Source organism: Phanerochaete carnosa (assembly GCF_000300595.1).
Source record: "Phanerochaete carnosa HHB-10118-sp unplaced genomic scaffold PHACAscaffold_2, whole genome shotgun sequence".
Lineage (NCBI taxonomy): Eukaryota > Fungi > Basidiomycota > Agaricomycetes > Polyporales > Phanerochaetaceae > Phanerochaete > Phanerochaete carnosa.
Window position 1 is genome coordinate 1,876,102 of NW_006767629.1, and position 22,391 is coordinate 1,898,492.

Genomic DNA, 22,391 nt, shown 5'->3' on the forward strand with positions numbered 1-22,391 from the left:
GTGTCGTCTGTCGGGGAAGGGGGGCTGTCTGGGGCGCTGCGCGAAGGTACGACAGTTGGAATGCTCTGAGCCTTGTTTTGACTTATCGCTCGAACAGATTGTCAACCACCCCGAAGACGAGCACCTATGCCCAGCGACTTCTCATGAATGCGGCATGGTATTGTATAATATCTGAAACGATTGCACTCGTGCTCATTCGTCTTCACTAGCCTTGTAGCCTGAGAAACATCCGGCGTCCTGATGGCTCCATCTACAACTGTCCGGAGACGTGTCATATCTCGAGGTGAGTCGCTCTCCCTGAGCGTGGGATTACGGTAGGCACTCAGGCTGATAGCTCAGCAGTGAGGAGCCACATACCGAACATGTATGCCAGCAGCAGTCTTGCCCATTGTTCTGCCAGCTGTGTCGGCGACTCTGCTCTGAACCGGACCATTTGCACGGTCTGGACGAGCATGCCCTCCATCTTTGCGGGTGAGTCATATCTCGTGGTCTTCACGCCTAAAACTGAGATATTATCATAGTCAGGAACATAACTGCATGGCGCTGTGCCAGTCTGATGGTATATGTCGTATCGAGACAACGCCTCAGTCGGTAGAAGCAACATTTACTGGACGACACGAGACGTTTCAGTATACGAAGGTAAGTTTGACACATCGCGCCTTCAGTTGCAAATTTGACGCATCGATGGGCCCAGTATATGCAAGGTGAGTTCCCGAGCGTACGCTGTGGCAAAGGAGACGAGCAACCTACTCCACAACCAGAGTCCAGACGTCTACAATGCGTCATCCCGATACTTTCCTGATCGCTACGGCATGAAGGTTCTCATAAGCACTCGCTCGACCCGAAAGCCTTCCATTTCTGCGAGACGAAGCGCGTCTCCCTTCTCTCACATCTGGAAAGTAAGCACACAGTAAGGATTTAGGTGCGAGAATTGTGGATATTTCTGCACGCTGCCCTTGGGTACGCCCAGCTATGCATACTAGTACATGTCCACCACCGTATACTGACACTACGATGAAGGTCATCCTCAGCTGGAGCATGAGACGAGTCACGGTTCAATGTCGAGGACGAACTGGGCTGTCGATGGTCCCGATGGATCGATCATTGAGGTGAATGGACGCAAGTTCGGCTCTAATGACAGCGGCGCACCGCTTCTGGTCAGTTAGTGATCACAGCTATCTCCACTTATCATTTGACACTCGAGTGGTGCAGTGTTCTATGATATGTCAACAGATGGGCAGACATGTTCACATTGATTATTGTCGTACTCCGGTGGGCCAGACATGTGGGGGGAAGGGGCTCCAGCACTGCACGGCTAGAGTGGCACCGGAACCGATGAGACCGAAGGATTTCGTGAGTCACAAGTTGTATTGGAGGCGCACCGGTTCGTCCATTGTCCAGCCTACCTGTCTTTAGTTATCGCTTACACCACCATCCTGTTTTGCCTCGATAGGTTTCAAAGGTGACTTCATGAGATGCACTCTGCGCAGATTTACCTCACCATATGCGAATGACTAGATCCTTACTCAAACGAAGATCGGGATGCATTCGCCAAGTGGTGTGTGTGGTGTATCATACTCGTAGTCGACAATTCTCTAACACAGAGTGCAGCGACGCCATTTGTATGGGTATGCGTACTATCAGCTCGCTGTAAAACATTGATGCTCAGTTCCACAAAGACAGGGAGCACCAGACCGAGGCGAACAGCTCCGCTCAGCCATCTTACTGCACTTTGCCCATTTTCCATGCGTCCCTTAACCCTGCAAGGACACCTCCAGGCGGTGTTGGGTATATCTCTGGTGATGGGCATCATTTCAGCTGCCATAACCCTGCTCTTCTTCAGCAAGCATTCTATGTGTGAATATCCAGTGTGCTGCGCCTATTACTGGAGTTTTCTAACTTGTGGCTTTTAGCATCTTCGTTATTGACAGGTGGGGACGCCTATATCTGCAACTACATGCATTCTGACGCCTTCTTCCAGGTCTTCATCCATGAGTGTCACAGACAGGGAGCCGTTGAAAGGTACTCCAGTGACCGCAAGGATCGCTGCACGCCATAACAACCGGCTCGGGGCTGTGTACTCATCTCTGTATGCCTTCTGGTCGACTCGGCATGCAGTAGCGAATGGCACCACGAGCCGCCGAGATGCTTACAGCGTCATTCTATTCAACAGTGGTCAGCGACAGATCCTCACGAATGACTTTTTACAAGTACACCAGAGCAGTTGCTCGACCTTGTTCTATCTTATGGAGCAGATACCGGTACCAATTACACAGTCGCTCTTCAGGCTACGCAGTCTGTGATGGAACACAACTGGAGTACTGAGAGGTACGCTCGGTCAAGCATCTGTCTTGAAGCTATTGGTACTTATCGCGGTCTTATCGTTCTTTCAGGACGCCAATTGTGATTTTCCTGTCGGATGGTGAATGTTCGGTGGAGGACAGTGCCACCAGGAACTTGTCGCGCCGAGCCATAGCTCTGGGGTATGTACTGAGTCTAGGTGGTCCAAGTTTACTCTCCGATACTAATTCCGTGCAGATAGGCACTATCCTTCCATGCAGTATCCTTCGGTCCGTACGATGTGGTGTTACGTAGGATGGCCGACATTGCATCAGAAGTTCAGAGGAACGCGCCTCCTGATCCCATACACTCTGCAGTACCGTCTTCATATGTCGAAGCGCTCGACACTGTACGTGGATTTACGCGCCCCCATGCTGCATCATTATTGACTAGTTTCATTGATGACAGGTCCGCCTGGCTGAGACCTTCTTCGGTATCGCAAACTCTTTAATCAGACCGCGCGGCGGGCTCATGCATAGATAATTGCTGAAGTGTTGATCCGCATTCCGTTGTATAATTGGTTTCGGAAGTTGCAAGCTTCGATTTCATCCTCTGTATTCGGTCTCTCATGACCACCATACAGATTGCGTATTCGCGAAAGTGGCAAGTATGATGATGTCAGCCACGAGATCGAGCGAACGTGATACTGTGGACCCCAGCACTTTGCTGATATTCCCGTCCTCTGACACCGATGGATGGCGCCCGTCCTCGTGGCGCCCAATGCGGTCGAGCCAGCTTGTTTGTTGTCCACTACTTTAACATGAGTGCCCCGTCACATCATCCGTCTGAGCTGAGTGCGCGATTCAAAGAAACTCATGCGGCACTGGCTCCTGACGACCTAGGTGGAGTCTTCCTCAAGATAAACACGTGCACGTAGGATCAGCCTAAGGTACGTATCAGATTCTCATGCCACAGACAGTCTTGTAGAATTCATTGCTATGAAGCGAACAGGATAGTAGAATAAAAATCTGGCTACATATCTCTTCTCCTACAAAGCTTCACATAGGTAACAATGCGGATCATGAGCCCCATACGATGCACACCATTTACGGGCTGTGGTACTTCGACGCGCCTAATGCACGACTGATGATCAGACCTTTCGGTATTCCGCAGGATTCTACGTATACAGTAGCATCGCTCAATGCAGAAGTACACTTTCGAGGCTCAGGTACTTCCAATCACTGAGTGTGACGGAGGAATGTACAGCATACCTGAGTTAGGTTCCGCTTTGAGCCCATCAACGTCAGGTCGTTGGTAGTCTCAAAGCTGCGCAGTCCTAAACCTCATGCTGATTCTGTTTTTATACGCCTAGATCCACGATGCTTCGTCGCTGCAAAGCGTTCCCCAATGTGGGAGCTGAAGAGAAAAGGAACTCGGTCTGGATTTTCAAATACGAGGTTACTCCGCAACGCGTCTTCTGCATTAGGATGATCTCCGGAAAGGGGTTGTGACTCAAACATCCTCAAATACCCCTACTTGCGAGCCCCTGATTCTTGGACTCTTAGCTCTTTCTCTCTCGACTCTCTATAAGCTCACCGACGTAACTTTCAAGACCAATATAAACAGAGGGCCTCCAAAGCATGACGAGTGGGTACTCTATAGAACAGGACGGGACCCACACTAATTCATCGCGGAAGCACGGAACGGCAGACGCAGTAAGAAGACTAAAACCAAGTCGACCAGATCGTCAAGTGTTGGGCTGGCGGGTAGGCAATGGCATCGTGGGTCCTTGTTAAACTTAACTGACATCCGAGCTTGTCCTTACGTTTCAAACAGTTCTCCCTGTTCAGACATCAAGTGGTCAAACAGTACGTGTACTGTTCATTTGAATGTCGTGCTCAGTGCTCAGCGTGTATCGCACGGCTAGGATATTGCTCATAAAACCGAGGACATGGTACCTATCTCATCGGAGGGGGAAGCAGTATCTCCCATGGTTTCATCAGTAGGGGGCGCCGCTCCTGCGGATGAGATTATGGAAGACAAGACTCCCTCTAATCCTAGTCCCAATCCTGGTTCGCTTGTGGCTGGGTCCCCCGACGATATGCGTCTTAGCGGAGTTTCCCCCAAGCACCAATCAGTCGCCACATCTCCAGTAGCACTTGGGCAAACAGCTGGTGCAGGTATGGATGCTGGCGCTAGCGACGTGAACACCGCAACCAACGTGATGGATCTGGATGTGCCTACAAATGAGCAAAATGGGGAACTACTAGCGATCGCTTCAGATGTTTCTCTGTCCACGGTGCCTACGGACAAGCGTATAGCTGATAAACCGATCACTTCGCTAGAGGAACCCCTCGCGGATAAAATGGACGTGGACAAGCCTTCTAACGTGTCTCAAGACACAGCCACTGCGTCTTCTGGTCCCAACCCCGACACCTTCGATAGTTCGATAAATACACAGGGCGGCACCCATAAGCCTCCTAATGCGCTCCCGGCTCTCGTTGATATCGTCGAGACTATCCCTGGCATGTATCGGATCTTGGACCTGGTTAGTGAACAGGGCAGCGGCGGCTTAGGTGGGCCATCTCATTCAGGGTGAATATCTGATATCTTAGTATGTTGCGTAGTCGACAAGGTCATTATCAGCCAGGCTTCTTTCGGACGATTCGTCGACGACATTTGTCCTGGTGCTTATCAATCAATGACCCGTGTCAACTTCGAGGCTCTCGACGACCTCTCGGTCAGGCCCTTGGGAATATATGGCAGCAAATCTGAGATTGTTCGCTACCTCAAAGATTTGGATTTGATCACCGACGTAACGTACGTGCACGCATTGTCCCTCGGTTGAGTTGATTTGTCCTCATCGACAAGCACAGTTCACAGGTTCTTCTCACTGGACAGGATGACATGCCTGCCACCAGAGCATTGCGCTCTGGCCTATACGTCCTTCTCAATGCGCACGCTGATGTCGTATACGCGATCTTTTGGCCTCAAGATACCACTTGGGACGACGATGCCATCTCCTCAGTAGCTCGCAACAGGGTCACGTTCATGCGGTAGGTTGTGGCCGCACTCACACTTTGCAGATCTTTTTTAATTCCGCGCCAGATACCTCACGAAGATCGCCGACCAAATCATCGCTCTTGTACCAGACGACTACTCTGATTCGATGGTTCTTGCGGAAGAGGCTCCTGCTGAGTCTTTTGACGTGGACGGTGTTGACAGACTCTTCACATTCGAGGTCAGGAAAACACGCGAAGAAGAAGAGAATGTGACTGCTACGGAAGGTTTCAAGGTATTATCTTCGTTGTGTCCACATGGAATCGCGTTTCCATTCATCGGCGTTTCTCGTGTAGATATCTAATTCGCAGCTCGGGCTTGGACACATATCAGAAAACACTTCTGTACCTACAGGACTCTTGCATCCACGGCTCGTCTATGGCGAGACGTGCCTAGGCATCATGTCGATCAGCTACCAGAAGCCCATCACCATGGAAAGGTGGAAGACTGAGGAGTTTTCTCGCACACGGCTGTTGGAGTTTATGTATGCGGTATTTCCCCCCGCCGTTCTCTTCTGCTGATGTTGTGCGCAGCAAAAAGGAATCTTTCGTACTGTCAAGGTCTTTGTCGGAAGACGCATTCAAAGCTCTTGTTGAAATGGGCTTGGCGGCCTTCGCTCAAGATGAATACCAACAGCTAGACGAGCGACGAAACTCGTTGACAGCTGATCTTGCCAAGCGGGAGAAGGAAGTCTCCGACAAGCTAGAAAGCACCCTTCTGGATCAAAACCTGCTACTCGTCGACGCGCTTTTCATGGAGGCAGCTGCTGTAGTTACAGGCACGTTCAGGTAGCACGATATCCCTACCAACTTCAGTTCCTGGCTGATGGCGCGTCCCCAGTATCTTCAGCATAGACGAACTACGACCGGAACAGTCCACCACAGTTGACCATGTGGAAGGTATGTCGTGTCGATCCTTTACATGTATGATGCAGTTGGTGAATGCCATTATAGCTACAAAGCTACTCGAGCACTTGAGCGCCCTCTACCCCCCTATCCGGAAGCTCCGTAGTGAGATGCTTTCTGATCAAAAGCTCAAGACCATTGGAGTGAAGGGATTTGCCAGTCGAAAGGAGAAGCTCATCAAGTCGCAAACGTTCGAAGTTCAAGGAAGCTCGTCTCCAGCTCAATCTGAGAAGGACCCTGAAGAGATAACTGAAGAGAAACCCGAGTGGAAACCTTCCTGGGCAAGTGTGGTAGCTGGGACAGTGTCGAAAACCATTTCGGCGTTCGTGCCGGGGCCTGTCTTCCGGCCCGCCTACCAGGCTGGTCGTGGCCAAAAGATGCCCAGCAACGTAGATTTTTTGCGCATGCTTCCTGACATAATCAGTACTTCCCCCGAGCTGGCGGCAGAGGCGCAAGAGGCCATCGCTATCGGGCGTCAACACTTCACTAGCCACATCTCGACGTCGGTCAATAAAGTGGCAAAAAAGATCGAAGATCTCCAGCGCACTGAGTTGAAGAATCAACAACAAGCACACTGCAAGCACGCTATATCAGCTACCCGGGACGACTCTAGGAAGGTATTTATTGAGAGCATTCAGACCAAATTCTTCCGCGACCCCGACAAGTGAGATTAATTTTTCGCTCGAGACATAATGTCTTCTCACTTCGACCCAGTGTATTTGTGTTGAATGATGTCCGAGATACCAGCGCAGTATGGTCGGCGGCCGGTCTGTGCAGTGAACGCTTCGGAACTTCATCTTCGCTGACTGCGCTTTAGGATCCTTCCGCTTAACTGGTACCGCGCAATGGAAGAACGAGGCATCTCTCAAGCACGCTATCAGCCTGCTCCACTTGACCGAGACGGACAAGCATGCCATGCAGCTCGATAAGACTCACGTGCCTACCCCGCGACTCCAAACTTCGACCTGTTCGTTCAACCTGACCTTCGCCCATCGGATACTGTGCGTCTTTCCATGACCTTTGCGTGACTACCGCTCAGTCACGCACGCAGGCTCATTCAGCTATTGCATGACTCGCGCTGTTTACTGATAATCAGGGACGAAATTCGGGGCGACGTGTCCATATACTTCGAGAAGCTTGTCGATCTCGACAATGCCGTTAAGTATATGCGGCCCAAGAAGACATTCAGCGCCTCTAAGCTACACGGCGAACTCCTGTTCTCATTTGACGAGACGAAGCGAACGCTCGCTGTATGCGTTGTTGCAAAGGTGCGCCGAGGCATCTGATAGCTGACCTTTTGACTACATCTGATGATCTTTTAGTTGCATGTACATGCGTTCGTCTTCGACGAGCATTACCGAAACTTACAAGGCCTCGGATCGACTATCGAGCTCTCCCCCTGGTACGACCAACACATAAAACTGGTACACATGATTTTCCGCTGTGGTGCAGACGAAGAGTTGCTGCTCGTGGACAACACAGGACGAGCTCGCATACTGTCACTTACTACTCAGCAATTCCGGTAAGCATGATCGATCACATTGTGTACAGTTGACCCGGGATTAAGATGATGCCTCTTAGTCCTGCATCTCTGCAGTTGCCGTCTTCTACTCGGAGTTTGAAATCTTCACCCGATGGCTCCTGCTTCTTCGTTGTGGAACCGCTTCTAGACAGGATGAATCTGCAGGCGTACCATTGGGCGAGTTTTGGCTCATCACAAGGATTCAATGTTGAGCTCCCGGCCATCCCTATCGATTCTCTTCAGGTCACCACCTTTGCGAACCGCACGCGCTGTCACGTGACCATCCTTTCCATCGCCTCGGCCACCGTGCGTTCCATAGCACTGCATATCTCGCACAAGAGCACCGAGTTCACGTTCCGCGCTGACGATCGAAATATCCACGGGCACCAGGAACATAAGGCAACTGCCCACAATGCTATCATCGACTGCCACCGCGACGTCTGGACTCGGTTCCCCGTTGTGCCAGCGGTCCGCAGGCACACTTACAAGTCTTCAAAACGTGCTCCTCGCTCGCTGACATTCGTTTCGTATCTGCCGTCTCAGCTTTTCTCCACGTACTTTTCCGATATGATTGGTTCGTTCGAGAGAGCCACACACAAGCCCGTCGAAGACGAGTTGGCTAGCGTTACAGTGTCCGGAATAAGCTTCCCTGCGTTCATGAAGCAGAGTGCTCTGTCACTCTCGCAGCTGAGAGCGGGCGAGTGGCTCGTCGATATCCTCTGTCTGATCCCTATCCATATCGCCGTCGCCCGTGACAACAGATTCGTCCCTCTGAAAGACGGCGTGTGGTCGCCTGACTTCGAGCGTGCCCTGCTCGGAGCGACGGTCGAGCAGGTTGTCGATAAGCTGTCTTTCGGCTGGTATGAGTCGATTTTCCAGTCGTACATGGCTTCCAAGGCACGTAGCTAGCCTATGTCTCCGTGATGCTTGTCCTGATTGCTGCACAGCCTGTACGTGTTGTGTCCTCGATGGGTACGCTGACGTGTCAAATTGGCAGCCCTGAAATATGCTGACAGACTTCTCACCAGGCGAACAATCCGTTGGCAAAAGCTTCGCTCTGAACCACCTTGCGGACACTTCGTTTGCTGGCTCTGCAATGAGGACGACCGAAGGAGTTTGGATGTCGGTAACTCCAACGGAACAGTGTCTGATAGTTGCGTTAGACTTTGAAGGCGCGTTGTTATTCTTCCTTCCAGTTCGATGATTTTCATTAGGGCTACAGGCGTCCACAGTATCGAACGTTCGGCGCAGGAGGACAGCCTTCTTGTGCTCTTTAATACTGCAATCTCAAATCTCGTTAGTAGAGTGGGTCTTCCATCTTGCTTGAGAACATGCTAATGCTGCCACGTACAGGTCCTCTTCCGCAACAATTTTGCCTTGTCTCGAGATATCGCCGGTCTCTTTCAGTCTTTCCAATCCTCTGCCATGGTACTCGATCCTGCCGCCAATCCGTCACTCTTCAAGTCTGAATTGGTCATCATCATCAAGGTATGTGTGCCTTTCTTCTACTAACGTGTTTCAGATGTCTTAGTCTATATCACTTCAGGACGTTGTTGACTCCGACATGAGAGATATAAACAAAGAGTACGGACCGCTTATTCGTTGTCGTATTCTAGTAGCAGTATTCTAACCGAAAATTCATGCCATCAGATTCAGCCTGAAATTCCATCAGATTGTGGAAGCCGAGCAGGAGGACAACTTCATCACACGCCTGCATGGCGGTAAGCTGTCTATTATCCCATGGCCAGTTATCGAATCGCGTCAATTCTATACGCTATTCACGGCGGTAAAGAACCTTTTGGACGAGCGGCCGACATCCCATAGCAAAGCTGGGATTTTCTTGCAGACGATGAAGACCCTGATGGCAAAGCTGAAGGTAAATGCGCAGACTACGATCATCGCTTTGTAAAGACACTAACGTGAAAAAAAACCAAGACTAATGACTGGGGGGCCCTTGACCGTAAGCCTTATTCGAGTTGTATCTTATCTCAATGCTAAATTATCTGGCCAGAAAATCTTGTGACGCATAGAGCATTGCATCTGCAGACCATTCTCCCTCTTGCAATGCAGTTCGGGGCTAGCGAAGTGGAGCCGGACCATGAACCACTCAAAGTGGGTCCATCCCTGCACATCTTATCTACCTAGACTGATGAATAAACATACAGGACATCGACAACGGCGTGTCGCTAGCGCTTCCGCATGGTATCTCCGCGAAATTCTATCTACCCATCGCAGGCAGATCTGGGGACACAGAAATCGGAGAACGATGTCTCGAGTCACTCCGCAAATCGTGGGACCGGTTCCAGTCTCGCGACGGCACAGCTGACCGCGGCTGGACCGACGGCCTCGATCAGTATCTCGAAGGTTGTGTCAAGACCCGGATAGAAGACGTGCAGTACTGGCTCGACGTCAACACAACCCGCTTCAGCTCAGATGCAACTACATTCCAAGCATTGCGGCGGCAGTTCGAAACGTTAGCTGTTGCGTTGAGGGCCGGCGTCCAGCTATGCAAGCTTCAGTGCGCGGAGTGTCAGCTATACTGCATAAAGTCGCGCCACCACGCTAGTGGACACGACTGTGGCACCTCGCATCGCTGCATGCATATATGTGCTTTCCCCGATGAACATGCTGGCGAAAACTCAGCTTGCGGATTGCCGTAAGTCATTGTGCCTTCCGCTGAGCTACGACTGACGTGTCAATACTTGACAGAGCTGGGCATTCCGGACAGCACATGTAAGGCATCGTGGTTATTATTACGTAACAACAATATCTATAACTATCCCACAGATGCGACATTACTCTTCACTTGTGCGGGCAGCCGTGTCGTCTGTCGGGAAAGGGGGGCTGCCTGGGACGCTGCGCGAAGGTACGACAGTTGGAATCTTCTGGACCATGTTTCGACTTATCGCTCGAACAGATTGTCAACCACCCCGAAGACGAGCACCTATGCCCAGCGACTTCTCACGAATGCGACATGGTGTTGTATAATATCTGAAACGGTTGCACTCGTGCTCATTCGTCTTCACTAGCCTTGTAGCCTGAGAAACATCCGGCGTCCTGATGGCTCCATCTACAACTGCGCGGAGACGTGTCATATCTCGAGGTGAACCGCTCGCCCTGAGCACGAACTTACTGTAGATACTGACGGCTGAGCAGCGAGGAACCACATACCGAACATGTGTGCCAGCAGCAGTCTTGCCCTTTGTTCTGCAAACTGTGTCGGCGACTCTGCTCTGAATCGGACCATTTGCATGGTCTGGACGATCATGCCCTTCATCTTTGTGGGTGAGTCACATTTCGCTGTCTTCACGTTCACAACTGAATATTATCGTAGTCAGGAACATAACTGCACGGCGCTGTGCCAGTCTGCCGGAATATGTCGTATCGAGACAGCGCCTCAGTCAGTGGAGGCAACTTTCACCGGACGACATGAGACGTTCCAATACACGAAGGTAAGGCTTGTGTTCCGCGTCTTCTCCTTCAGAACTGACATGCCAATCAATGGACTTAGTATATGCAAGGTAAGTTCTCGATTGTACACCGTGGCAAAGGAGACGATCAAACCGCTTTACACCCAGAATCTAGACGTTTGCAATGCATTGTCCTGATACCTCCCGGGTCGCAGCAGCACGAAGGCCCTCACAAGCACTCGCTTGACCCGAAGGCCTTTCATTTCTGCGAGACACGGTGCGTTCTTCCTCTGCACACCTGAATGGTAGACTCACGAGTATTTAGGTGCGAAAATTGTGGATATTTCTGCACGTTGCCCTTGGGTACGTCCAGCCGTGCAAAAAATTCTGCTACCGCATACTAACTTTGTGATGAAGGCCATCCTCAGCAGGAGCATGAGACAAGTCACGGGTCGATGTCGAGAACAAACTGGGCCGTCGATGGTCCCGATGGATCGATCATTGAGGTGAATGGGCGCAAGTTTGGTTCTGATGACAGCGGCGCGCCGCTCCTGGTCAGTCGATACTTGTAGTTTCCCCGGACCCAACAATTGACGCAAGTGGTGCAGTGCTCTATGATATGTCAACAGATGGGCAGACACGTTCACATCGATTATTGTCGCACTCTAGCAAATCAAGCGTGTGGGGGCAACGGACTTCAACACTGCCCAGCTAGGATGGTACCGGAACCGACAAGATTGAAGGACTTCGTCAGTCACGAGCTATTTTGGAGGCGCACCGGTTCGTCTGTCGTTTAAACTACCTGTCTTCGTCGCTTACATCCTTATTCTGTTTTACTTCGACAGGGTTTAAAGGTAATTTCACGGGATGTACTCTGTGAGGTTTTGCCTTACCGTATGCGAATGACCAGATCCATACCCACACGAAGATCGCGATATGTTTGCAAAGTGGTGCGTGTGGTGCGTTCTATTCTCAAACGGCAACTCTCTGACACTCAGATTGCAGCGACGCCATGTGCACAGGTATGTTTACTATCAGCTTGCTGCGAAACGTTCATGCTTAGTCCCGCGAAGGTAGAGAACACCAGGCCGATGCGAACAACCCTGCTCAACCATCCTACTGCACTCTGCCTATATTCCACGCGCCACTTAATCTTGCGACCGCACCTCCAGGCGGTATTGGATATGTCTCCGGCGATGGGCATCACTTCGGCTGTCGTAACCCTGTCCTTCTTCAGCAAGCTTTCCATGTGTGAGTATTTGGCATGCAACCTTTGCCGTTGAGGTCCTCTAACCTGGTGCCTTAGTATTTTCGTTATTGACAGGTAAGAAGTCTCGAATATCGCTCTCAAGCACGTTTTGACGCGTTCGGCCAGATCTGGATCTATGGCATGCGCAGATAGAAGGCCACTAAATGACACGCCAATGACTGCGAGGATTGCCGCACACCACAGCAACCGAATTGGTGCCGTGTATTCGTCCCTGCATGCTTTCTGGTCCGCTCGGCACGCAGTCGCAAACGGCATCACGAGTCGCCGAGATGCATATAGCGTGATTCTGTTCAACCAACATCAGCTACAGATCGCTACGAACGACTTCACAAGCTCGCCAGAACGGCTGCTCGACCTTGTCTTACCTCACGGCGCGGGCGGAGGCACCAACTATACGCCTGCTCTTCAGGTCGCGCAGTCTGTGATGGAGAGCAACTGGAGTACTGAAAGGTGCGCATCGACCAGAGCCCTGGCTTTGGAAGACTAACACTATGACATCTCCCCGCCCGAAGGACACCGGTTGTTGTCTTTTTGTCAGACGGCGAATGTACTGTGGACGACAGTGTCACGAGGAACTTATCGCGCCGGGCCATAACTCTCGGGTATGGACAGGGCTTAAACAATCTTGGTTCAATCACTGATTCGGATATATGTGCAGGAGGGCGCTGTCTTTCCATGCAGTGTCTTTCGGTCCACACAACGCCGTGCTGCGCAGGATGGCTGACATCGCGTCTGAAGTCCAGAGGAGCGCACATCCTGATCCCATGCATCCTCCAATACCGTCTTCATATGTCGAGGCCTTGGACTCTGTAAGTGGTATCAAGCGTCTTCGCAATGCACTCCTGCTGACGAGCTCTCTTGATGGTAGGTCCGTCTGGCTGAAACTTTCATAGGCATCGCAAACTCCTTGACCAAGCCGCGTGGCGGGCTCATGCATAGATGATTAATGATTGCTGAGTGCTGTCAGCGTATCCCATTGTACAAATAGCTTAAGATACATGCTTCTGTTCACCTCTACTCTTCCATGATCACCACGCAGACCAACTAAGTACTCACAGAACTGGTGTCACCACGATAACCCAGCGTGCGTTTAACGCTATTAACAGGGCCAATAGGCGTCTAGAACGTTCGTGTGACCTCTGACACTAGCCGATGCCCCTCTGATACCGGTAGATAGCGTCTAGCTTCGTGGCGCCCGACGCGTTCGAACTTGCTCCTCGCCCACCATTTTATCTAACGTCTTCCGTCATGTTATCCATCCGAGTTCAATGCGTCGCCTATATAAAGAGACTCATGCAGCACTAACGTCTGATACTTGTCTGAAGCAGAGACTTCCCCACGGAGGTGAACGTGTAGGATCTCGAAGAATTGACCCGTGGTACGTACTATTAAACTCTCATGCAGACAGCCTTCCGGTGTTCACCGTTTCCAAGTGAACGACGTGATAAAAAAATGATATGCCTGCGTGCCTGCCTTCCTATAAGACTTCAATACGGATAACCATACAGGTCATGAGTCCATTATCACGTATGCCACTGCCGCGCCGTGGTACTATGACGCGCTTCACACACGTCGGACGGCCCTCCGATACAGAGATCTCCGCAAACACTTGTACATGCAGCAGCATTGCTCAGTGCTGAGTACAACCTCCGAAGTCCAGGTACTTCCAGCTGCCACTCTTATCGTTGAGTGTGACGGAGGAATGCACATCATATTTGAGCAAGGTTTCGCTTTGAGCCTATCAACGTCAAGGTCGTTGGTAGTCCCAAAGTTGCGCAGCTAGGATGTGCAGTCCTAAACTACATGCTGATTTGGCGATAGCGTGTTTGTACCCTACAACGTGCTGCTGTGGTCAAGCGTGTTGCATCGATTCCCGACGTGTTGAGCTTTGCGACTTCATAGAGAAGTCCTAGGGAAGTCATATTTCCAAAAAGGGCCACGATTCATTGTCGTGCCCCTGCATGATATCTGGAAACCAAGTACGACGTAACGCCGCTGCATGTCTTTTCAGCGGCGCGACTTCTAATAAGAGCTTCCAGTATTGATCGCAGCCTGAACAGAAGTCCCCCTGAACTTATCGGTTGACGTGGTATGCACGTTTCAACCTAATACCTGTGTCAGCTAATTATATATATAAATACCCGTGCTTGCGTACTCGTACTTCCTAGGTCCTCGCGCTCCCTCTTTCTCGACTCTCCAGAGCTTCACACTCTCAAATACATATTCCTGACGCAAACATCATCGTACACTTTTCCGGTCATGTCAAGTGAGTACCTTCCAATTTGGCAAGGCGCGTACTAACGTCGATGATAACGCAGATGCGGAAGGACGAAGCGGCAAGAATAACAGGAAGCCCACTGCCGGATCGATGCCTGGATTTACAGGTCGGCGGTGGTTCGGTGCGTCTGTTGGGCTGCCGATCCAAGAGCTCGTTCTGACCTGTTGCCCAGCTCCCACAGTCCAGACATCTCGCGTTCAAGCAGTACGTGTTCTATTTCCTCCAGTGACGCGCTCAATATTTACTGTTCATTGTGCGACCAGGACACCACGGACCACAGCGATGAACGGGGGCCTGCCACCCAGGAATGGGTGACTGTATCTCCCACGGCTTCATCGCGAGAGGGATCTATTTGTGTGGATGAAGATATGGAAGCCGAAATTCCCAATACTAGACCCTTCCCTGACTCGCCTGTGGCGGGATCCCTTAATCGCAAGGATCCCAGCGAAGAGTCCTCTGCCCGCCAATCGTTCAATACACCTCCAACAAACAAAACAAACGCCAGTAGGTCCACTATTGGCGCAAAGGTCGGTATCAACGGCGCCACCGCGGCGACCAGCACCAAGATTGCGGACGTGCCCGCAGGTGAGCAAAAGGAAGACTTGCCTCTCGCAAACAAGACGAGTACTGGAAGGAGCGTACCGAGTCGCCGTCCTCGACCTCCCTACGTCGCCTCCAAGGCACCCAACGACATCGTCGATACTATCCCTGGCATGTATCGGATCCTAGACTTAGTCAACGAACAAGGTAGCGGCGGTTTAGGTGAGTAGCCTGGTCAATGTGAGTGAATGAGAGCTCAATATGGCATGCAGTCGACAAGGTTATTATCAGTCAAGACTCGTTTGGACGCTTCGCCAATGACATTAGTCCGGGGGCGTACCAGTCTATGACTCATATCAACTTCAAGGCCCTCGACGACCTTTCCGTCAGACCTATAGGCATATATGGTCCCAAATCCGAGATTTTACGCTACATCAAGGATCTGGGTTTGATTAGTCGCGAGACGTGCGTACATCTTTGTCCTTGGCTCACTCGAGTTGCCCTTAACAACATGTACAGCGCACAGATACTTCTTTCTGGAAAGGACGACATGCCTGCAACCAGAGCGTTACGCTCTGGGTTGTACCTCCTCCGCGACGTTCCTCGCGATCTCGTATATGTCATCTTCTGGCCTCAGGACGCAACCTGGAACGATGACGCGATCTCTTCTGTAATTCGTAACAGGATCACGTTCATGCGGTGGGTTGCGGCTCTGTCCGGCTAGCTTGTCATTGACTCTGTCCCAGGTACCTCACGAAGATTGCTGATCAAATCGTCGCCCTTGTGCCAGATGATTATTCTGACTCTATGGTTCTGGCCGAGGAAGCACCCGCAGAGGAAGCTCTTGACCTCGACGACGACGACGATAGGCTCTTTACATTCCAGGTGAAGAAGACTCGCGAAGAGGAGGAGAACGTGATCGCCACAGAGGGTTTCCAGGTATGGTCGCCATGCCCATGAGGCTGTGTCTCCACTGAACGACGTTTGCCTGTGTAGATATCTAACTTGCGGCTCGCATCTCAGCATGCACCAGACGACCCTTCAGTGCCTGCAGAACTGTTATGTCCACGGATCGTCCCTGGAGATTCCTGCCTCGGAGTTATGTCGGTCAGCTACGAGAAGGCCAAGACCATGACCAACGCGAAAAATGAAGATTTCCCTCGCACCCGACTGTTGGATTTTATGTATGAAGCTTTTGCCCACTGCTATTTTCTTCTACTGACGGGAATGGCAGCAAAAAGGGGTCATTCGTTTTATCCGGCTCTTTGTCAGAAGATGCGTTCAGCATTCTTGTCAGGCTTGGCTTGCCAGATTTTGCGGAAGACGACTATCGACAGCTGAAGGAGCACAGGGAATCTCTGACAGCCGAGCTCAATAACAACGAGTCGAAAGTTGTTGGTGGGTTGGAAAGAGCCCTTGCAGATCAGAATTCCCTGCTCGTCGACGCCCTCCACACGGAGACAGCTGATGCAGTCGCGAGAACATTCGGGTGAGGCGATACTCTTGACAATGCTCCTATTCTTTGTTGACGTTGCGCCGCCAGCGTCTTCCGCCTGGACGACTTGCGAACGGAACAGTCTGCTGCTGTTGATCATGCGAAAGGTATGCATTGCCTACCACTCAAAGTAGTGCTCTAGTGAACGTCCATATAGCTGTGGAGTTACTTGAGCACTTGAGCGCCCTCCATCCCGACATCCAGAGGTATCGTCGCGACATGTTGTCTGACTACAAGCTCAAGAGCATTCAGTCGAGAGGCTTCTCCGCTCAAAAAGAGAGGCTCATCAAGTCGCAGTCAGCGGGGTCTCAGCGCAGCTCGGCATCGGACCAGGCAGAGAGAGACCCCCAAGACAGATCTTCCGATACATGGGCGAGTAGGGCTAAGAGTTTCTTCGTACCCGGCCTGAGGTCGCCCAGCGACGCAGATTTTCTGCGCATGCTCCCTGGTATGATGAGCTCTCCGGAGCTGGCGGCGGAGGCACAAGAGGCCTTCAACATCGCACGTCAGTATTTCACCAGCAACATTTCATCGATAGTCAACAGAGTGGCGCGGAAGATCGAGGAACTGCAACGCGACGAATGCAGGAGGCAGCTGCAAGCTCACCGCAAGAACACCTTCGCAGTAACCTTGGACGACTCCAGGAAGGAATTCATAGTAAACACTCAGGACAGTTTCGTCCGCGACCCTGACAGGTGCGGGTTATTATTCGCATGAGGCGTAGCGTTTTCTCATATTTTGGACCTAGGGTTTTTGTTGTAGAAAACGTCCGCAGCACTAATACTCATTCACATTGGTCGTCCATTGGTATGTAGAGTAGTTACTGAAGTGCCGCGTCTTCCTGACAGCGCATCAGAGTCTTATCGCCTCTTCGGCGTCGAGCAGTGGAAGAACGAGGCGTCTCTCAAGCATGCCATTGACTTGCTCCAACTAACCGAGACGGACAAACAAGCTATACAGCTCGACAAGACCCACGTGCCCACTCCACGACTCCCGAACTCGGCCTATTCGTTCAACTTGACTCTCAGCCATCGCATACTGTGCGTCTTCCCATGATCTTTCTTGCGTAGCCATCACTCAGTCGTACATACAGATTTATTCAGCTATTACGTGACTCGCGCTGTTTGCTGATAACCAGAAACGAAGTCCGGGGCGACGTGTCCATATACCTCGAACGACTCATCGATCTTGACAATGCCGTCAAGGCTAGGCGGTCCAAGAAGACGCTTAGTGCTGACAAGCTACATGGCAACCTCTTGTTCTCATTCGACGAGACGAAGCGGATTCTTGCTGTTTGCACAACCGAAAAAGTTCGTCGAGGTACTCGATAAACAATTCTGCGATGATATCTAACGAACGTCTAGTTTCACATACATCCATTTGTCTTCGATGAGCATTACCGAAGCTTGCAAGGCCTCGGGTCAACGATCGACTTTGTGAATTGGTACGAACCGCACACCGTATTAACGCACATGGTTTTTCGCTGCGCAGATGAAGAGCTGCTGCTTGTGGATAGCACGGGTCGAGCCCGTATACTATCTCTTACCACTCAGCAGTTTCGGTGAGCACAACAATCTTCTTTAACCCGACGCAACCTCAAACTGAGATGACGTTTCCCTAGTCCGGCATCTCTGCAGATGGCATGTTCTCCTCGGGATGTGAAATCTTCTCCCGACGGTTCCTGCTTCTTTTCCGTAGAAGCGCTTCCGAACAGGATGAACCTACAGGCATACCACTGGGCGAGCTTTGGCTCAACGCAGGGAATTAGCATCGAGCTTCCGGCTGTCGCTATCGACTCTCTCGAGGTCACTTCGTTTGTGGACTGCACGCACTGCCATGTAGTCATCCTCGACATCGCCTCGGCCAGTATGCACTCCAAAGCCCTGCATATCTCGCACAAGAGCACCGAACTCAGCTTCCGCGCTGACGACCGGAATTCCCGTCGACACCATGGACAAAAGGCGACTGCTCATAATGCCATTATTGATTGCTACCGCGACGTTTGGACCCGGTTTCCAGTTGTGCCAGCGGTCCGCAGGCATACTTTCAAGTCTTCGCAACGAGCTCGCCGATCGTTGACATTCGTCTCGCCTCTGCCATCATATCTCTTCTCCACGTACTTCTCCGATATGATCAGCTCCTTCGAGCGTGTCACACGCAAACCAGTGGAAAACGAGCTGTCGAGCATCGCAGTATCCGGAGTGAAGTATCCCGCGTTCATGAAGCAGGGTACTCAGGCGGTTTCACAGTTAAGGGTGGGCGAATGGCTCGTCGACATCCTCTGCTTGATTCCCATCCACATCGCGGTCGCCCGTGACAACCGATTCGTCCCTCTGAAGGACGGCGTATGGTCGCCCGACTTCGAGCGTGCCCTGCTCGGAGCGACGGTCGAGCAGGTTGTCGACAAGCTGTCTTTCGGCTGGTATGAGTCCATCTTCCAGTCGTACATGGCTACGAAGGTACGTCATGAGGAGTTTGTATCCTAGCAAGGCCGATCCTGATTATTTACAGCCTGTACGTGTTGTATCGTCGATGGGTATGCCGACAGTTTGCTTACAAAGTCTTGCATTCGCTAATAAAACCCCTGATAGGCGAGCAGTCTGTCGGGAAAAGCTTCGCTCTGAACCATCTTGCGGATACGTCGTTTGCTGGCTCTGCAATGAGAACGACCGAAGGAGTCTGGATGTCTGTAACTCCGACAGATGAATGTCTCATAGTTGCGTTAGACTTCGAAGGTTTGTCGTCAACCACTCTCCTAGTTGGGCTGTCATGACATGGGCAGCAGGCGTTCACAGTATCGAACGTTCGGCGCAGGAGGATAGCCTTCTTGTACTCTTCAACACTGCAATTTCGAACCTTGTCAGTAGTGAAATGCCCTTTACGTCAAACCTGGTAACGGACTAATGCTGTACAGGTCCTCTTCCGCAACAATTTTGCATTGTCCCGAGACATCGCTGGTTTATTCCAGTCTTTTCAATCCTCTGCCTCGGTGCTTGACCCAGCTGCGAATCCATCGCTCTTTAAGTCCGAATTAGTCATCATCATCAAGGTGTGTGCCGCCTTTCTCTGTTCGTGCCTAGTCACCAATCTACATTGCTTAGGACGTCGTCGATTCTGATATGAGAGAGATCACCAAGGAGTACGGATTGGCTACCCGCTCAGGAGGCGATACCCTAACTGACAGCCCATGTTACCAGGTTCAGCCTGAAGTTCCAGCAGATCGTACAAGCCGAGCAAGAGGGGAACTTCATCAGCCGTCTGCATGGCGGTAAATTGGCCATTATTCCGTGGCCAGTCATCGAATCGCGTCAATTCTATACCTTGTTCACGACAATCAAGAACCGTCTTGGCAAGCAACCGGTGTCCCACAGCAAGGCCGGAATCTTCTTGCAGATGATGAAGACGCTGATGGCAAAACTGAAGGTAAACAGATCATGACTATCGTTTTCCAGGAAGCTAACAGAAATTAAATTACTGCAAGGCCAACGATTGGGGAGCCCTAGATCGTAAGTGCTGCATGTACCACATGTCGTCTCGCGCTGAAGCGTCCGGCTAGAAAATCTTGCGACGCACAGAGCGCTGCATCTTCAGGACGTACTCTCTCTCGCGCTGCAATTTGGGATGAGCGAAGTCGAACCGGAGCATGAGCCGCTCAAGGCAAGTCGCGTTCTCCACACATTCTTATTCAGGTTAACATGTGCGAACATTCAGGATATCGACAACGGCGTATCGCTAGCATTGCCAAATGGCGTCGCCATGACGTTCTATCTACCCGCTGCCGATGGGTCTGAAGATGTGATAGCCAGCGACCGATGCCTCATGTCACTCCGCCGATCCTGGGACCAGTTCCAGTCTCGCGATGGTACAGCTGACCGCGACTGGATTGACGGCCTCGATCAATATCTCGAAGACTGCGTCAAGGCCCGGATAGAAGACGTGCAGTATTGGCTTGACGTCAACACGTCCCGCTTCAACTCAGACACAACCACGTTCCAGGCACTGCGGCGGCAGTTCGAGGCATTAGCTGTTGCGTTGAGGGCCAGCGTCCAGCTGTGTAAGCTCCAGTGCGCGGAGTGTCAGCTATACTGCGTGAAGTCACGACATCACGCTGGCGGGCACGACTGTGATACTTCGCATCATTGCATGCATGCATGTGCTTTCCCCGATGAACATGCTGGCGAAGACTTAGCTTGTGGTCTACCGTAAGCCATCATGTGCTCTGTCGAACTCCGATCGTGCTGATTCTCGACAGGGCTGGGCATTCCGGACAGCATATGTGAAGCATCAAATAAGCTTTGAATGTGATGATGGCGCTCACTGCTCTCTTGCAGCTGTGATATTTCGCGACATTTGTGTGGGCAACCATGCCGTCTGTCGGGCAAAGGAGGCTGTCTGGAGCACTGTGCGAAGGTTACGAAATAGATGTCCAAATTTTGTTTTCGATTTCTTACGATCTGAAATAGATTGTCAACCACTCTGAAGACGAGCACTTATGCCCAGCGGCGGCCCATGAATGCGGCATGGTATTGTACTGTCTGCTATGAATAGTGTGCTGGTATTGACTTATACCAACTAGCCCTGCAGCCTCAACGATGTCCAGCTTCCTGATGGCTCAATTTTCAGCTGCCCAGAATTGTGCATCATCTCGAGGTGAGACACTCGTTGTGAAGGTGTCGCAGAATCTGACTGCTTAGCAGCGAGCAACCTCACACCGAGCACGTTTGTCAACAGCAGTCTTGTCCCATATTCTGTGAGCTGTGTCGACGACTTTGCTCTGAATCAGACCACTTCCATGGTCTCACCGAGAATGCCCTTCATCTGTGCGGGTAAGCTGCATCCCGTTGTGCGATGACATCCGACTCAGTGTTGTTATAGTCAGGAACACGACTGCACAGCACTGTGCCAGTCTGATGGTATATGCCGTATCGAGACGACACCGCAATCAGTGGAAGCCACCTTCACCGGACGACACGATACGTTCCAATATACGAAGGTATGTTTTGCATATTGTACCTTCGCTTGCGAACCTGATATATCCATAAATTTAGTATATGCAAGGTAAGTCCTCGAGCATAGGTTGTGACAAAGAAAAACGATCAAGACGCCGTTACCAGAATCGAAACGTCTGCAATGTATCGTCTCGATACCTCCCGGATTGCTGCAGCACGAAGGCTCTCACAAGCACTCAGTTGACACGAAAGCCTTCCATTTCTGCGAGACAAGGTACTTTCTCCCTCTGCATGGCTGGACGGTGAATTTAGAACGAGGATTTAGATGCAAGAATTGCGGATATTTCTGCACGCTGCCCTTGGGTACGTCCAGCCATGCATATATATTTGCCACCGCGTACAGACTATGCGATGTAGGTCACCCTCAGCAGGAGCATGAGACGAGCCACGGCTCTATGTCGAGGACGAACTGGGCTGTCGATGGACCTGATGGGTCGATCATTGAGGTGAATGGACGCAAGTTTGGCTCTAATGATGATGGTGCACCACTCCGGGTTAGTCGTTAATCAAGCTTATGTCATCCTATTATCTGACGCTTGGGTGCCGCAGTGTGATATGATATGTCAACAGATGAGCAGGCATGTCCACGTAGACTACTGTCGCACCCCGGCAGGCCAAGCAT

The 22,391-nt window shown here is 51.3% G+C and overlaps 5 protein-coding genes across 5 annotated transcripts; all 5 read left to right on the forward strand.

The window, feature by feature from the left end:
• Window positions 1-1,175: 1,175 nt before the first annotated feature.
• On the forward strand, window positions 1,176-1,941 carry PHACADRAFT_169805 (uncharacterized protein). The gene is made up of 5 exons (XM_007391789.1): window positions 1,176-1,384; window positions 1,454-1,462; window positions 1,519-1,558; window positions 1,612-1,628; window positions 1,680-1,941. Exons 1-5 carry the CDS (start codon window positions 1,219-1,221, stop codon window positions 1,859-1,861), a joined length of 414 nt encoding a protein of 137 aa, XP_007391851.1. The 5' UTR covers window positions 1,176-1,218; the 3' UTR covers window positions 1,862-1,941.
• Window positions 1,942-1,976: 35 nt separating this feature from the next.
• PHACADRAFT_249677 (uncharacterized protein) lies at window positions 1,977-2,345 on the forward strand. Its single transcript, XM_007391790.1, has one exon. The coding sequence runs from the start codon at window positions 1,992-1,994 to the stop codon at window positions 2,301-2,303; it is 312 nt and encodes a 103-aa protein (XP_007391852.1). The 5' UTR covers window positions 1,977-1,991; the 3' UTR covers window positions 2,304-2,345.
• A 2,300-nt stretch (window positions 2,346-4,645) lies between these two features.
• Window positions 4,646-11,375, forward strand: PHACADRAFT_87023 (uncharacterized protein; the record flags this gene model as incomplete). The annotated part of the gene is given in 22 exon segments (XM_007391791.1): window positions 4,646-4,856; window positions 4,908-5,104; window positions 5,152-5,336; window positions 5,389-5,630; window positions 5,695-5,824; window positions 5,874-6,122; window positions 6,190-6,909; window positions 6,960-7,012; window positions 7,063-7,246; window positions 7,297-7,513; window positions 7,568-7,767; window positions 7,827-8,627; window positions 8,647-8,648; window positions 8,796-8,946; window positions 8,964-9,063; window positions 9,703-9,727; window positions 9,779-9,879; window positions 9,933-10,423; window positions 10,477-10,500; window positions 10,555-10,596; window positions 10,643-10,744; window positions 11,102-11,375. 22 exon segments carry the CDS (start codon window positions 4,646-4,648, stop codon window positions 11,373-11,375), a joined length of 4,701 nt encoding a protein of 1,566 aa, XP_007391853.1.
• A 1,226-nt stretch (window positions 11,376-12,601) lies between these two features.
• PHACADRAFT_88120 (uncharacterized protein) lies at window positions 12,602-13,390 on the forward strand (the record flags this gene model as incomplete). The annotated part of the gene is made up of 4 exons (XM_007391792.1): window positions 12,602-12,897; window positions 12,960-13,049; window positions 13,106-13,256; window positions 13,316-13,390. 4 exons carry the CDS (start codon window positions 12,602-12,604, stop codon window positions 13,388-13,390), a joined length of 612 nt encoding a protein of 203 aa, XP_007391854.1.
• A 1,356-nt stretch (window positions 13,391-14,746) lies between these two features.
• PHACADRAFT_113812 (uncharacterized protein) lies at window positions 14,747-20,998 on the forward strand. The gene is made up of 23 exons (XM_007391793.1): window positions 14,747-14,846; window positions 14,898-14,929; window positions 14,989-15,487; window positions 15,538-15,730; window positions 15,785-15,964; window positions 16,012-16,204; window positions 16,262-16,449; window positions 16,500-16,754; window positions 16,809-16,867; window positions 16,918-17,455; window positions 17,509-17,567; window positions 17,617-17,800; window positions 17,854-18,070; window positions 18,125-18,321; window positions 18,382-19,219; window positions 19,272-19,292; window positions 19,348-19,495; window positions 19,546-19,619; window positions 19,675-19,809; window positions 19,862-19,899; window positions 19,958-20,183; window positions 20,242-20,266; window positions 20,317-20,998. Exons 1-23 carry the CDS (start codon window positions 14,816-14,818, stop codon window positions 20,964-20,966), a joined length of 4,980 nt encoding a protein of 1,659 aa, XP_007391855.1. The 5' UTR covers window positions 14,747-14,815; the 3' UTR covers window positions 20,967-20,998.
• The last annotated feature ends 1,393 nt before the right edge of the window (window positions 20,999-22,391 follow it).